General features: G+C 37.2%; 1 protein-coding gene across 2 annotated transcripts in view; it reads left to right on the top strand.

Annotated features, from left to right (window-relative positions):
• The window catches only part of LOC6050527 (phosphoglucomutase-2), a 142,153-nt gene extending 128,137 nt beyond the window's left edge, over positions 1-14,016 (top strand). For both annotated transcript variants that reach the window (XM_038257854.1, XM_038257853.1), the window contains 4 exons: positions 2,074-2,319; positions 2,705-3,324; positions 3,385-3,913; positions 13,116-14,016. In XM_038257854.1, coding sequence (XP_038113782.1) covers positions 2,074-2,319; positions 2,705-3,324; positions 3,385-3,913; positions 13,116-13,218 — 1,498 coding nt within the window. In that variant the 3' untranslated portion in view covers positions 13,219-14,016. The remainder of the gene's footprint in view (positions 1-2,073; positions 2,320-2,704; positions 3,325-3,384; positions 3,914-13,115) is intronic.
• Positions 14,017-16,091: the final 2,075 nt, after the last annotated feature.

Below are 16,091 nucleotides of genomic sequence, written 5' to 3' on the forward strand. Positions count from 1 at the left end.
TTAGTTGCTGAGAGATCGGCATTAGAGAATGGAGGGTTGTTTGGGTTGAACTTCAATTTTCCTATTTCTTTTTCTTTAAGCCGAGATACACTCAGCAACCAGAGGTTCAATCTTCACTGTATCTTAGTCAATTTTATAGCAAATTTTCTGAACTTTATCAAAAAACGAGGCAATTTATCAAAAAAAAAAACAAAATCAAATTAAAAAAAGATTGTCGATTGATTGATCAGAAAATTGCTTCAAAAGTTACAGATTTTTGAATATTTACGTACTATTTTTGCATGGACAGTAGGGTGCCCAGAAAAAAATGACCCCCTGCTCCACAAGAGGAAAACGGGTTTTTGGGTCATTTCAAGCATCTGTGCAAATTTTGAGCAAAATTGGTTGAGATTAACCCATTGATACCCGAGCCTAAAGTTGGTGAAAAAAATGTGTTTTATACAAAAATGACTTTTTTTTAAATCGCTAATAACTTTTCAGGATCGCGTTTTTTACCTTTGGTATGTTGTAAAAAATTGTAGAACATTAAATTTTCAATGAGAATCTCACTTTTGGGAACATTTGGACTGAAGTAGCGCACCATGCAGACCAAACCGTAAGAAAATTGGATTTTCCATACATTTTTTTCGATTTTCCCATACAAACTTCATCTCCGAGTATTAATGGGTAAATGTTGACCGATTTTGCTCATATTTGGCCCAGAGTCCTAAAATAACGGTGTTAGCTTTGTAAGCGAATAGTTCTGGGTTCGATTCCCATCTGCTCCTAACGAGAAAGTTAAGAACACAGAAATTTGAAATAATGAATATGAACGAAAGATGAAGACATGGTATCTCCTGTGTTGGATTATTGTTCCGGATGAGGATCTAATACAACCAGACCAAACAGTGGGATAAGCGTTGTGGAGCCTTCCGGTGGTGGGGCGTCCTCGAAATGCTAATGCTCATTTGGCCCAGAGTCCTAACATAGCTCAAGGAACAATATTCAGCTTGTGGAGTGAGGTTTTGAGAAAAAGTCCCATATTCTGGGCACCCTAATGGATAACTACCAAAATTTTATGGAGACTTATATGGGCGAACCAATGACTTCTTTGGTCTTTTTAGCCCTTACAAAGTTTAAGCCAAATAAAAAAATGGTCGAAATCGACCGATTTCGTAGAGAATTGTCAGCTAAAATCGGTTGAATTGGAGCGTTTTTTTTTTTTTCAACTTTGAAAATGTCTGCATTCCATGTTTATTTTTTAACAAATTTAGTATGTTTTTTTCAAATTAGTTTTTTTACAGACAGATTTTCACAGGTAAACTTTGGTAGCTATTTGCATACTTTTTTTGACTAAAACAAAGGTTTGTTAGTGAAAACACTGAAAAATTAAACCCCCCAAAGAATAAAATAAAAAAAGATTAAGTTCAAGTCATAACTAAAAGTAAAGTCATATAAAACAAATCTCCAACAAAAACTTTAAAACCCTTATACTATACTTTTTTATCACAATTAACCTCTTTTGAAGAAATGTTCTACGGGAAGTTTCCTTTAAGATACCTTCAAAGAATTTATTTATTTTTTGGGGCCAATACTGAATCATGGGACTGAAGGCCACAATTAAATGGAAAAGATCCATTATTTTATGGGGATATAGGGGAACTATACCCTTTTTCAGCCTATTTCTATTATCGGCCTATCAGCACTTTGATCATGAATTACAGCTTTCATAAAGTGTTTTTGATTGTTCCAAAGTAATGATTAGCTCAAATAGAAGTGAGCAAGCAACTCTCCATTGTTGATACATCTGAAAATGTTGAATTAATAGCGGAAAACGGCAAAAGTGATGAGAATTGGTCGAACGGCTTAGAGTGATTAAAATGGGTATATTTCCCCTAGCTTGCTTTTGGTGCAATTTTTATAAAACTAATAACCAACTATAGAAAACCGTACATAAAATGGTAATCGTAAGCTATCCCAATTCGCTCCATATGTTCTAATGATACCTACTCAGAAGCAAAAAACCTCACAAACAAAAATATAAATTTTCAAATTGATTAACCAGCTAACCATTCCGTTTCCAAAAACTACCAGATTCGCCGAGCTGAGCGCGTGCATCTTCCTGGCGCAGGGTTTCTCCGTGTGGCTGTACGGCCGGACCGTGGCCACCCCGTTCGTGCCGTTCGCGGTGCGGGAACTGCGCTGCCTGGCCGGCATCATGGTGACTGCGTCGCACAACCCCAAGGAGGACAACGGCTACAAGGTGTACTGGACCAACAGTGCGCAGATTATTTCGCCCCACGACAAAAACATCCAGGCCAGCATCCTGCAGCATTTGGTGTAAGTCCTCCCGTGTTCCGTACATATAGTGTACCTAGGTGTGTAATTTCATATGCTATATAGCTGCCAGCGGCTAATGAGGGTAAAGTTTAATTGTTTCGGTTTTGTTTGCTCACGTTTAATGAAACGGCGAACAAAGGTGTTTCTTTTTTCGTTTCGTTTACTGCCAATATGTTTGCTTTTAATTTACTCCTAGAATGTTCATGCTCCTGTTGGGTTCTTTGACACTTTTTGAACATATTTAATGAAATTAAAAGATATGTATCCCCTTTCGAGCAAATTACTCAAATGGTTGATGAATTATCACCTTTTGGTTGAAACACCTTAGTGAAATAAACACCAACACTTAGTCAAACTATTTTAACCAAGTTTCATATGTTTTTAGCCCCCTTGAATCCTCCTGGGACCTGTCCGCGCTGGCGAGCTCCTCCGTTCGGGACCCGTACGACGAGATGACCAAGCTGTACTTCGAGCAACTTTCCGCCAACGTCCCGCGCAGCTTCGTGACGGACTACAATCGCAAGAGTCCGCTCCGATTCGTGTACACCGCAATGCATGGCGTCGGCTATCCGTTCGTAGAGCGAGGCTTCGAAACCGTTGGCCTACAGCCGGTAGTGGCCGTCAAGGAGCAGCGCGATCCGGACCCGGAGTTTCCCACGGTAAAGTTCCCCAACCCGGAGGAGGGCAAATCCGCCCTGGTGTTGTCGATGAGGTTGGCGAACGAGCTGGGCAGCGATGTGATTTTGGCCAACGACCCGGACGCGGACCGGTTGGCGTGTGCGGAAAAGGACGGAAGCACTAACGAGTGGCGCGTGTTCAGCGGGAACGAGTTGGGTGCGCTGCTGGGTTGGTGGTCGATTCGATGCTATCGCGAGCAGTTCCCGGATGCCAGTTTGAGCGATTGCTATCTGCTGGCCAGTACGGTCAGCTCCAAAATGTGCCGATCGATAGCGAGCATCGACGGGTTGAACTTTGTCGAAACGTTGACCGGATTCAAGTGGATGGGTGAGTTGTCTACAAGGAGGGGATGACGTATTTCAAATGCCCAATTGTCCATCTTTTCAGGTAACAAATCTGTCGAACTAATGGAAAGTGGAAAAACCGTTCTGTTTGCATTCGAAGAGGCTATCGGGTTCATGTGCTCCCCCACAGTCCTGGACAAGGACGGCGTCAGTGCGGCGTGCCAGCTGGCCACGATGGCTTGCTATCTGCGTGCGACAGCCGGCCAAACTCTCTCAGACAAACTCAGTGAACTGTACGAAATCTACGGCTATCACTACACCATCACGTCGTACCACTTTTGTTACGATCCAGTGGTGATCGAGCGGATCTTCAACCGAATCCGAAACCTAGAGGGTGACCAGTACCCGAAAGCGATCGGCGTCGGAGGAAAGTACGCCATCGAGTCGATTCGCGATCTGACCACCGGGTACGATTCGAGTCAACCCGACGGGAAGGCGATTCTGCCGTCGAGCAAGAGTTCCCAGATGATTACGTTTTCGTTCGAGAACGGTGCGGTCATTACGCTGCGGACCAGTGGGACGGAGCCGAAGATAAAGTACTACGCCGAGATGTGTGCCAAACCGGGACAGCGGTAAGTAGTGTGCTATAAATATAGAGATAGTTTGCTATAATTTAGCAGGTGAACAGTGGGTTGGAGTATTTTCACAGCTGAGAAAAATAATGGAATATCTCTGAAAATAATTTGATATTCAAAATGGATTTTTTTTTTTGTTGGGTTGAGACCACTGCGACCATGACTTTGATCTATTGCGGTATACCCATTTTATTATCGCAGACTTCAGGATGACACGTTACCATTTAGGGTAGCGGTCATTGGCTGACGTTGCGGTATGCCCCATTCAGGTATAATTTCTAAAATGAAATCAACTACCTTACTGGGGTTTTCTTGCCAGATCTCTTTAGGGCTTAAAATAGGCCTGTTAAGAATCTGCCTTCGCCTTGCAGATAGTGCGCTGCAGTCGCATATTAGATGTTTTGATGTTTCGGTTTCACAGTCACAAAACCGACAGATATCTATTTGACTAAGACCTAGCTTTTTCAAATGATATCTAGACGGACAGTGTCCTGTTATAAGCCCGATATAGATATTTAGATATTTCTTGTTCAGATTGAGTATTTTTTTTTGATTTTTGAGTAGAGGGAGTGATGAACTCCCTAGATTGTCTCAGTAATTGTGTTTTTGTCCAGTTCAACTGAATCGTCTTTTCCTCATATTTTACAAACTCCATTTTTAATACGCTTTTTGAGACCCCGCAGAAGGGTTCTGGGCCAATGAAGTGCCCTTCTGACCCATTTCTAGCAAGAAAGTCGGCTTTTTCGTTTCCATCTATACCCCGGTGACCCGGAACCCAGTACAAATGTACTTGATTTTTAGATGCTAATTGTTTTAAAAGTTTTCTGCATTCCCATACTAGCTTAGACTGGCATGTTGGTGATTTTAGAGCATTTAACGCAGCTTGACTGTCTGAGAAAATACAAATTTTTGCAAGTCTGTAATTCCTTCTAAGACAAATGGATGCACATTCTAAGATAGCATAAATTTCTGCCAAAAATACTGTTGTCCACTGACCCATTGGAATCGATACACTAACTCCTGGACCCGTAATCCCTGCACCTGTCTTATTTCCCATTTTTGAACCATCTGTGTAAAATATGACAGATCCTAGTGAAACGCGAGGCCCTCCTGACTCCCACTCATTGCGATTTGTTTCAATCACCTTGAATGGTTCGTCTAATTTCAACGTGCTCTCCATCCAGTCACTAGTCATAAATACATTTTTGTTAATTTTTATGAAAGATATTATCTTTAGATGCTCAATGTTAGAGCTTTCCACTGTGCTTTGTATTTTCCTTAACCTCAGCGCACTCTTTGCAGCCTCCATTTGCACAAACTGGTACAAGGGAGGAATGTGAAGAGATGCGTTTAAGGCTTTGGTTGGTGTACTTCGCATTGCCCCGGTTATAGAGAGACAAACTAAGCGTTGTAGTTTTTCTAATTTTTTTTGAGTTGTTGTTTGTTTTGTTTTTGGCCACCATACAAGAGCGGCATATGTTATTCTAGGTTTTATAATAGCTGTGTAAATCCATTGTATCATTTTTGGTTTCAAACCCCAATGTTTCCCAAACGTTTTTCTGCTGATCCATAGAGCATTTGTGGCTTTGTTAATCACCTGCTCTAAATGGATGTTCCAATTCAGTTTGTCGTCCAACAACACGCCCAAGAATTTTACGTGTTTTGAGTATTGTAAATCTAAGCCGTTAATTTTTAAGGTTTTAAGAGTCAGTTTCCTTCTGCGCGTGAACGGAATCAGGACTGTTTTTGCGGCGTTAACATTAAGTTTTTCATTTCTGCACCATTGGGAAGTGAGATTAAGAGCATGTTGCATACGTTCGGAGATAGTGAGATCAAACTTTCCACGTACTAGTATAACCACATCATCTGCGAAACCGATAACTTCAAATCCATCATCTGTCAGTTTATTGAGAAGATCATCTACAACCAGTGACCACAACAGCGGAGATAATACACCTCCCTGTGGGCATCCCCTAGTGGTTTTAACAGTTAAAGTTGATATTCCCAATTCTGCAGAGACAATTCGGTTATCTAACATTGCCATAATCCACTGCACGATGCAGGAATCAAAACCTCTTTTAATCATACAGTTTTTTATAGAATTGAATGACGTGTTATCAAAAGCACCTTCGATATCCAGAAATGCTGCAAGAGCTATTTCTTTAATCTCCAGTGATTTTCCTATTCGTGTTACCAGCTCATGTAAGGCTGTGATTGTTGATTTGTTTGATTGATAAGCAAACTGAAACCTGCTAAGAGGACGTTTTTTTAAGAATTTTGATTTTATATATTCATCAACGATTTTTTCCATAATTTTAAGCATTGTAGATGTGAGACTTATTGGTCTGAATGATTTTGGGATTGTTTTATCTTTTTTTCCAGCTTTAGGAATGAAAACTACTCTAGTTTTACTCCATATTTGTGGAATGTGTCCCAAAGTGAGACTTGCTTTGAAAATATTTGAAAGGTGTTCAATAAGTTTTTTCCCCCCATGTTGTATAAGAGCTGGAAAAATACCGTCTAATCCGGGAGATTTGAAAGGTTCGAAAGAATGCACTGCCCACGCTACTTTAGATCGAGTAAATATGCTATTTGGTAAATTAGAGTTTGTAAACGTAGTCCTTGTTGGTCCACGGTCATCCTCATGTTCACCACCACCAACATTACTGGATACTAATTTAGAGCCTGGAAAGTGAGTTTACATCATAACTTTTAATACTTCCGTATTATTTTCGGTAAATGTTCCATCTGCTTTCTTTAGGCTTCCCAGACCATTAGAATGTTCCTTTGAAAGAACTTTTTGTAGCTTTGCTACATCTGGAGTTTTTTCAATTTTTTCACAGTTATATTGCCAAGATTTCCTTTGCGATTTTCTCAGTTCTTTGTTGTAAGTTGTTAGGGCACTTCGATACTGATCCCATTGTTTTGATTTTTTTGCTTGTTTAAATAGTCTTCTTGTATTTTTCCTAAGATTCCTAAGCGTTTCGTTCCACCACGGAACATCTCGATTCAATTTTCCTTTTTTGATTGGACAGCTTGCATTGAACGCTAACATGATGGCCTCAGTAACGTTCTGTGCTGCTTTGTCCAATTGGTTTTTTGTTTCAATGTTCTGTGATGATGTTAGGTTGTTAAATAGTAAATTCTTTTTGTACTTTTCCCAGTTTGTTTTCCTAGGTATTCTGTATGATAGTGTCATTAATTCTCCGGGATCATATTCAAACTCTATATGTCTGTGATCTGAGAGAGACTCCTCATCAGACACATGCCATTTTTTGATGTGTATTGTTATGAAAGGGCTACTCATTGTAAGATCAAGCACTTCTTGTCTCGTTTTTGTAATAAATGTAGGGTGATCTCCTTTGTTACATAAATCGATGTTATTCGTAGATATGTATTCGTAAAGGTCTTCACCCCTGTTATTGATGTCGGTGCTTCCCCAAATAGTATGGTGTGAATTGGCGTCGCACCCAATTATAAACTGTTTGTTGTTTTGTTTGCAAAATTTTATGAAAGAGGCAACTTCAGGTGGAGGAACTTCACTCACATCTCCGGGAAAATACGCCGAAGCTATGTAGGCTTCCGTTTCACCCCGTGCCGTGGGAATTTGTAGTTTTATCGCAACTATATCTTTGAGTATAAATTCTGTTACAGGTACAAATTTTAAATCTCGGTTTATTAAAATCGCTGTTCTTGGGTTTTCGTACGTATCATTGTAAATAATTTTGCCTTTTTTAGTGTCTAATCCCAGAACCTGTCCCTTATGGGCCCATGGTTCTTGGATTAGAGCGACACCAACATTTTCTTTTGTAAATGTTTGACAGAGGACTCCTGATGCGCCTTTAGCATGGTGGAGATTTATCTGTAAAAATTTGATTGTTTTGCTCATTTATCTGATGAAAAAGAGAGAATTTTGCATTTGATTTTGTTTGTCTTACCCTTAGGGATAGTGTTGTCTTCTGTTCTGATCATAGGAATGACCAGAAGATCTGTTGTACAAAATGGATGATCTGTTATGTAAAATAATTCATACAATTTAAATATCATAAATAATTGCAGAAGTTTGAAAAATTGCTTGTTTTAAATTTAGCGTTGTTTTTCAAAATTGAAATCAAATCCAAAACGCAATTTTCCATATTATTGTTATGCTTCTTTTAGTAGGTACTTCACTATTTCTCGGATTAGTTTTCAAAAAGACGTAAGAGCCATTGGTAAACAAAGCCCTTTTTGCATCGGTATTCGACTTACTTACGAAAAACCAATTTCAAAAATGCTTGAGATTGTTCATCTACACGTCCTTCAATCGCCCTAAACTTAAAACAAATGAAAGGTCACTGTGGCTCTTACGGCTTTTTGAAAACTCCCCCGAGATTTCATCTTTTGAAATAAAAGAATATAAAACATTAAGTTACAAGCCATAGTTTCGACATGACTTGTTTTAATATTTACGTAGGCTTATTTACTATCCAGGTTTCTACCACACTGAAAAAATATTCTATTTTCAGTTATGAGCAATGTAATTTAGCTTATATCTGTAAGCCCATACATCTAATTGAAACGCTGTCAAATGCAAATTTTGGGAAATTGGACGAGCTGTCCGTTAAAAATATTTTCGAGACTGAAAAATTAATTCTGTCATATAGACATTGCAAAAAACCGCAAAAAAAAACTATTGTTTCAACATTTTTATTTTTAAAACTGCTGTACTGCCGTTCTAAGCATAACTGTCCCATGTCATTTTTGGTCGATTCTGACTTTTTGACATTTTTAAGTTTAATTTGATGTATACTTTAAGAAAAATCCATAAAATCCAGTGCTTTGTTAGGAAACTCATCAAAAACAACACCAAGTCTGTTTGTCCCATCGTTGATCTTCTACGCATAATTGTCCCACCAAGTATTTTCTTTCACGAAATCATTAGTTTTACGAAGTATTGTGTCATGTTTAGCTGTTGTATAGCAAGAGGATTACTAATAAGAGTGATTAACTGCTAACTGGGATGATAAAGGACTTAAAGCGTGAAAATGAACCCACGGGACAATTATGCGTAGAAACACAAAAAACGGTCGAAAAATTTCAATCGCGTTTTTCTCCGTTGCACTTTTTTGAACATGGGACAATTATGCGTAGAATGGCAGTGTATCTCAACAAGGATTGGACATATAGGACAATGGTCAATATGGAGACTTTTATGTAAAATTGTCTGGAGAATCGATTCCCACTATTGAGCAATTCTCTACCAAAACCGGAAATGGATTTTATTTATTTTTTGATTTGGCTCAAACTTTGTGGGGGCCTTCCCTATGACCAAATAAGCTATTTTGTGTCATTGGTTCACCCATACAAGTCTCCATACAATTTTGGCTGCTGTCCATACAAAAATGGTATGTAAATATTCAAACAGCTGTAACTTTTGAGTGAATTTTCTGATCAATTTGGTGTCTTCGGCAAAGTTGTAGGTATTGTTGAGGACAATTGAGAAAAAAATATGTACACGGAAAAAAAAATTTGCAGATTTTTTTATCAACTTTTTTTTCACTAAAACTCAATTTCCCAAATTTTCCCGAGATTTTTTGATATGTTCTAGAGGGCCAAACATTGAATATTACGCCCATTTAAAATGTTAGTCTTGATTTAATTTTTTTCAAAATATTTATTTCGAAAAGATCGGAAAATTTCACGAATGTTTTATGTATTAACATTGAAAATCGGACCATTAGTTGCTGAGATATCGACATTAGAAAATGGTGGGTTGTTTTGGTGAGACTTAGAAAACTTCAATTTTCGTGTTTCTTTTTCTTAAAGCGGCTGTATCTCAGCAACCCGAGGTCCAATCTTCAATGTCTCTTATACAATTCTATAGCAAATTTTCTGAACTTTTCAAAAAAAATATTTTTAGAAATGCTCGCTCATGGTCACTATTTTTAAAAATTGAAAAACTGCAAATATTTTGCTAAAATCAAACTTTCGGTGGCTATATCTTGAAAACGAAGCCCTTTATCAAAAAAAATTGTAGAGTAGTTTTCGATTGCAAATTCAATTTTGCATTAAAAAATAACTTCAAATTTGTTTTTGCATGAAATTTGGATTTTTTTTCCAAAAATCACTATTTTTCAAAAATTCATAACTTGGCGGCAGATTTTTTGACCATGTTTCTCTATAGCTCAAAAGTTGTAGATTTTAGTCCCCTAAAACATATCAAAAAATCTCGAAAATCAAAAAATACGTATTTTGGGAAATTGAGTTTTAGTGAAAAAAAAGTTGCTAAAAAAATCTGCAATTTTTTTTTTCCGTGTACCTATTTTTTTCTCAATTGTCCTCAACAATACCTACAACTTTGCCGAAGACACCAAATTGATCAGAAAATTCACTCAAAAGTTACAGCTGTTTGAATATTTACATACCATTTTTGTATGGACAGCAGCCAAAATTGTATGGAGACTTGTATGGGTGAACCAATGACACAAAATAGCTTATTTGGTCATAGGGAAGGCCCCCGCAAAGTTTGAGCCAAATCAAAAAATACAAAAAATAAAAATAATCGAAATCGGCCGATTTCGTAGAGAGTTGCTCTATTGGTTTTTAAAAATTTTGGCATTTAGGCCACTTTGCAAAACAAACAGTTTTAGTAAATGATTTTTGTATTTTTCAGGAGATCTTAGGCTATTTTCTCAAGCATTTTGAATGAAAAAAAATCGTGACATCACCTCAAAATTAAACTTTTATACTTAATAATTGAAAAATCTTATATAAGTGGCGTGAATTTTTCTTTCAGTGTATTTTTTCGGAAAGCTTGTCCAATTTCCTGCAAGTTTGTCTTTGACCACTTTTTGATACGATGCAACGGCTTCGAGATACAGTAATTTTGAAATTATGAAATGCAAAAATTTTTTGGCTCCATATACACAAAAATGGGGGCTGGTCATACAAAATGGGTATGTAAATGTGTAAAATTCCGGATCCTGAAAAGGAATTTTCTGATTGATTTGGTTTCTTCCACAAAGTCGTAAGATTAGGACTTCTCAGAAGAAAAAAACTAGGAACACGGAAAATTTCTCCTTTTTTATTTAACTTTTTATCACTAAAAGTTGTATTCCCAAAAAACAGTATTTTTTTTATTTTTGAAATTTTTGGGTACTAATTAAAGACACGTTTTGAGCCATTTTGCGTGATGGTTTAGGATATACGATTTTTTTTATTATAGTTTGTTGGAAAATATCGAAAATCTGGACAAAAAAATATTGAAAATCATGTTTTAAAGCAACTCGAATTTGCAATCGAAGTGACTTAATTTTTTTTTTTTGATAAAATGTGCCGTTTTTAAGTTACAGGTGCTTTTAAGTATTAATTTTTTTTTGGTTTTTTGAGTTTAATGAATAATTTTGAAAAGAAAACGACATCAGAAAAAAATATTTTCAAAGGATGAGAATTTTTTTTTTTGAAAATCGTGAAAAAAATTGTTTTTTCCCGTTTTTGCGCGCGGCGCGTCGTAAACCACAGTTTTTAAGTTCAAAAAGTCATATGTTATGGATATTAGAGTGTAACAAAAATGACTTTTTGGCGGGCATTCAAGGGTTTGTTCCGGTGGGCATACTAAGCCTAAATCCAAAATATGAGCTTGATCGGACGTAACAGGAGCTGGCGCTCCGCCCTTCAATTTTAAATGGGATTTAACCCGTAAAAAAAGATTTTTTCAAAAATGTCACTTTTTGAGGCATTTTGGCCACTGAAGCGTTTATTTTCAACATCATTGGCGTGTAGGCCAGATCCTTGCGCATCTTTGATATATATAACATTGAGATTTGGAGCACCCTGGAGCTCGGTACAGACCTTCAAAGTTTGGCATTTTTTCGAAAAATCGGTCCCGGCAAAAAAGATATGCGTCGCGCCTCGCGACGCCCTAGACGCCATTTGATTTTGCCGGGGCCGATTTTTCGAAAAAATGCCAAACTTTGAAGGTCTGTACCGAGCTCCAGGGTGCTCCAAATCTCAATGTTATATATATCAAAAGATGCGCAAGGATCTGGCCTACACGCCAATGATGTTGAAAATAAACGCTTCAGTGGCCAAAATGCTTCAAAAAGTGACATTTTTGAAAAAATCTTTTTTTACGGGTTAAATCCCATTTAAAATTTGAGCCAAATCAGAGCACTTTTGATTTGTAGACTTCCTGTTTGACGTGGAATCGGCAGTCGCATACGTGTACTTTGTACACACTTTGTTTTGGCACTTGTATGAAACGCCAAAACAAGCGGCTTCCGAAAGGTTAGGTGAGGAAGAGTTTAATGAATTAGTGCTCAACATTGACTAAAAGTGAAAACAGATATTTATATTCACAAGTGAAATAAGAAATGGTTCCGAGTTGCTTTGGAGAATTTGAACGGTTCGCGTCGCGGTAAACACGCCGGATTTTCGTTGCCGATTCCGTTATTGTTTCCCCCCCGATTGTGTGTGTTTTTCGGTCCGAGCGGTTTCGCGTTTTCGCATTTTATTTGGTTTTATCTTTCCACAGCCGGCTGTCTAAGATTGAATCATTTATGCTAAACTCAACACCAAATAACCGGGAATAATCTCATCCGCATCCTCCGACTGTTTGCCTTGAGAATGCATAATATATCACATCATTAAACAAAATTTATTGATTATTGGGTCGCATCATCATCCTTTATGATGAATCCTGGCCATTACCCTTTCCCACTAACAAAATCCCAAGTAGAAGTAGTTTTCCGGCACACGCGGGGGTGTGGATATCGTATAGAACCCACCCTTGGTAGCAGCCTGTGCTAACTAACATTCCCGTCCCATTCCCTCGAGATCTACAAACTGACATGGCGGGCGCCGTTGGTGGCCAACGACTGTTCTCCTTTCGCACCGGCTCTAGTTTTGATGATCGTGATGTTTTATCTTTTCAGCGCATTCATGCATGCTGTTGATAAGGGAAACATCATTTGATCGTTGAAGCGTGTGACCGGTTGTGCTGATGGGATATTATGGTCCTGTTCAGCAACGGAGAAGGACAACCATGGGTGGTCTCTCATGCTCATGCTCATGCTCAAGTGAAATAAGAAATGGTTCCATGTTATCATGGAAGCGGCTTATTTAAAGAATTCACGAAAATCTTCCTTAATCCACTTGCTTTTTTATCACACTCCCACAAATTCGTCAGACTAATTTCCCTTTTCTCTGTTAACCTTTTCAGCGACTGGAACGCCTCCCGAGCCACCCTTCGCACCATGGTGGACGCCATCGTGGAGGAGCTGCTCGAACCGGCCAAAAACAATCTGACGCCCCGCTCGGAGTAGATACCCATGCACAGAAAAGGAAGGAAGTCGTTCGGTCTAGAAAGCAAAAAAAAAACGATAGCAGACACGGGTAACCACATCACATTCTCAGTTTTTTAGGTTTATTTTGTCGCGCTTACTCGCTCTCTCAATCTCTTTTCTTTGTTTTTACTTTAATTTTTCTGATGATCCTGACTTTATTTGCCGTACTCTCTGTGTCTGAAAGTCTAGTGTTCTACACTTGTTACTAGATTTTTTTTTTGTTTTATTTTGCCATTTTGGATAGTTCTAAACACACACTGCATGCACTTACTTATACATACTGAAAGATCTACGCCGTGGCGATTCCTCTAAGTTATCTACAAAATTGATCTACAATTTAGAGCACATTTGTAACATTGCGGTTAATGTTACTCTCAAGTACTATTATCAACTAACCCAGTGAGGGGCTACACACACTCAGATTTTGGTTTTTATTGATTGTGAGTCTCGAATGCGTTGTTTTGTGAAAGTCTAAGCATCTAAGATTGTAGCAAAATGTGGGGGAACATCTTCGTCTTCGGGGCACAGATACTTTCTACCAAGCTAGTTCTCTACGCTATTTACCATCTAAACTAGACCAGTTACGCTCTAGTTGGCTTTCTAATGTGTATTGTGTGTACAATATAACCTTCTTTTTTTCTGAGATCGACGGTTTAAATGCGTTGCAAATTGTCTAGGACACGTTACATAATAATCGATTGTTGTAAAATATCTTTCGTGACAAGTATGCTAATAAACGTAGAAATAAACTAATTTGTGCGAACAAAAGGAACTAAAGTTGTACTGTTTTTATTTTAATGAAATGAAAGAAAACTTCTTCGTCTCTAAAGCTCTCCACCTGGTTCTTTCATATTTTGAAGATAGTTTTAGAGCTAGTCTGATAACCTAAATTGGATTCGCTATGATTTTTTCTGATTTAGATTTTCCCTTTTTTTTATTGTTTTCTTATATCCAACAAAGTTTTTTTTAACATCACTGGTTCATTCAAACAAGTCTTCATACAATTTTGAGAGGCACTCATGAGCAATTCAAGCCAAACATTTCATTAGGGCACAAAATCAAAATGTAAACATTCGGGATCCATCAATTAGTACATTTCCTACATGCCCTCCAAGAATCAGACTGTTAGCAAACAATTTCCTATTGAAAAAATGAAAAAAATCGTAAGGGCACATAATGACGTTTACCCCAAATCACACAAATTGGATCAGATGTGCCCTTCCATTTTTGTTAGTTTTTCCGACTGTCATCAGGGTTTTTTTTTTGTATTTTGTAATTTGTATGACCCAATCTCACTCCCAAACCCAAAGTCACCCCTGATGACGGTAGTTGAGGATATTTTTGTGTTATGAAGTAATTTTTTCATACATTCTTTACACTCAATTGCTTATGAAAAGGGCCCATTATAAACAACAGTTTGATAATAAAAGGGCCTAATAATGAGATTTTTTTAAATTGTGGCAACGATGCCAGATTATTTGATGAGAGTTCTGCATTTTTTTTTTTTAAATAAAGCTGTATTTTATCTGTAGCATGTCGAATTCGAAGCCATAGAAGACATTTTTGAATTTTTGAAAGCAGATTTAAGCATTTTAATCATATTAAAGCATAATTTTTAAATACAGTAGTTGTTCGGTAACTGGGCTGAGAACGTAGCCCAGTCATCGAATGCTGTTCGCTAACTGGGCTGAACGAAAAATAACGAGGGGACTACCGATGCATAATTTTTATTTGATGAAATATTAAAATAAAAGTTACTCAAATTTGTTTACAATGATTACTTTTCGTATTTCTTTAATTGTGACTTGAAATTACATAAAAGTTTGAAAAAAGTTTTTTTATTTGTTGACCATGATTTTTGCATCCATTAACCCCTCGGAGATTTCGGTTTGTTTTGGTTTTTTGACGTTTGTCTGCTTTTTAACTGGGCTACGGCCCAGTTATCGAGCGCCCAGTTAAAAAGCAGCCCAGTTAAACAACGCCCAGTTACCGAACAACTACTGTATAAACATTTAAAAAATATCTGTATTTTTGTGATTCTTGGGATCGAAAAATCTGTAAAATAAAGATTGCGAAATCAATATAAATCAAAAAGCATTAAGGTGAAACGGGAAGGCAGCGCCATTTTGACACCACCAATTGAGGTTTTGAAGCAGGGGTGCTCAAAGTTTTTGGAGGCCGGGCCAATTTTGAAGCTCAAATGAGCTTGCGGGCCAAATTTACCAGAAAAGGTTATTAAAAAAAATAACGTTATTTTAATTAAAGAGATTTCATTTCTGTTATTTAAAAAAAATCAATTCAAAATAATAAAAACCACAAAATAACGATTTTCTGTCGTTATTGTTGATTCTATTGTTTCAGGTATTTGAAAAAAAAGTTTTTAGCTGAATGTACTTGCGTTAAAAAAAATAAGTTTTGTTTATATATTCCGAAAATGGTGACATTACATGTTGAACAATTCATCTAAAGGCGTAATTTTATATATAAGTTAAGTGTGGCTAATGAAAAATCGTTGAGAGCCAAAATTTCAACATTTATTTGATCGAAAATTCATTAAAATTAAAATTATTTTTAACAAACCCAAACATGCACAAATGATTCTAAATGCAAAGAAATGCATATTTAATTAATTTCAGCTGATTGCACTTAAATTTATTTTTTTTTTTCAAGTTTTAAAGTTTTTTGAAAATATATTTTTGCTCCTGGTTTTTCTTGCCAATTTTTTAAAGCTTTGTAAAATATTTGCAACAAACTTGATCCTCCGATTTCCACATTTTGTCTGCCTGAATCAGTTGTTAGTGAATCAACTTCATCATCTAACTGTAATGAGTTCTAATCCCAAAGGAAGTGCA

Source organism: Culex quinquefasciatus, chromosome 2, assembly GCF_015732765.1.
Source record: "Culex quinquefasciatus strain JHB chromosome 2, VPISU_Cqui_1.0_pri_paternal, whole genome shotgun sequence".
Lineage (NCBI taxonomy): Eukaryota > Metazoa > Arthropoda > Insecta > Diptera > Culicidae > Culex > Culex quinquefasciatus.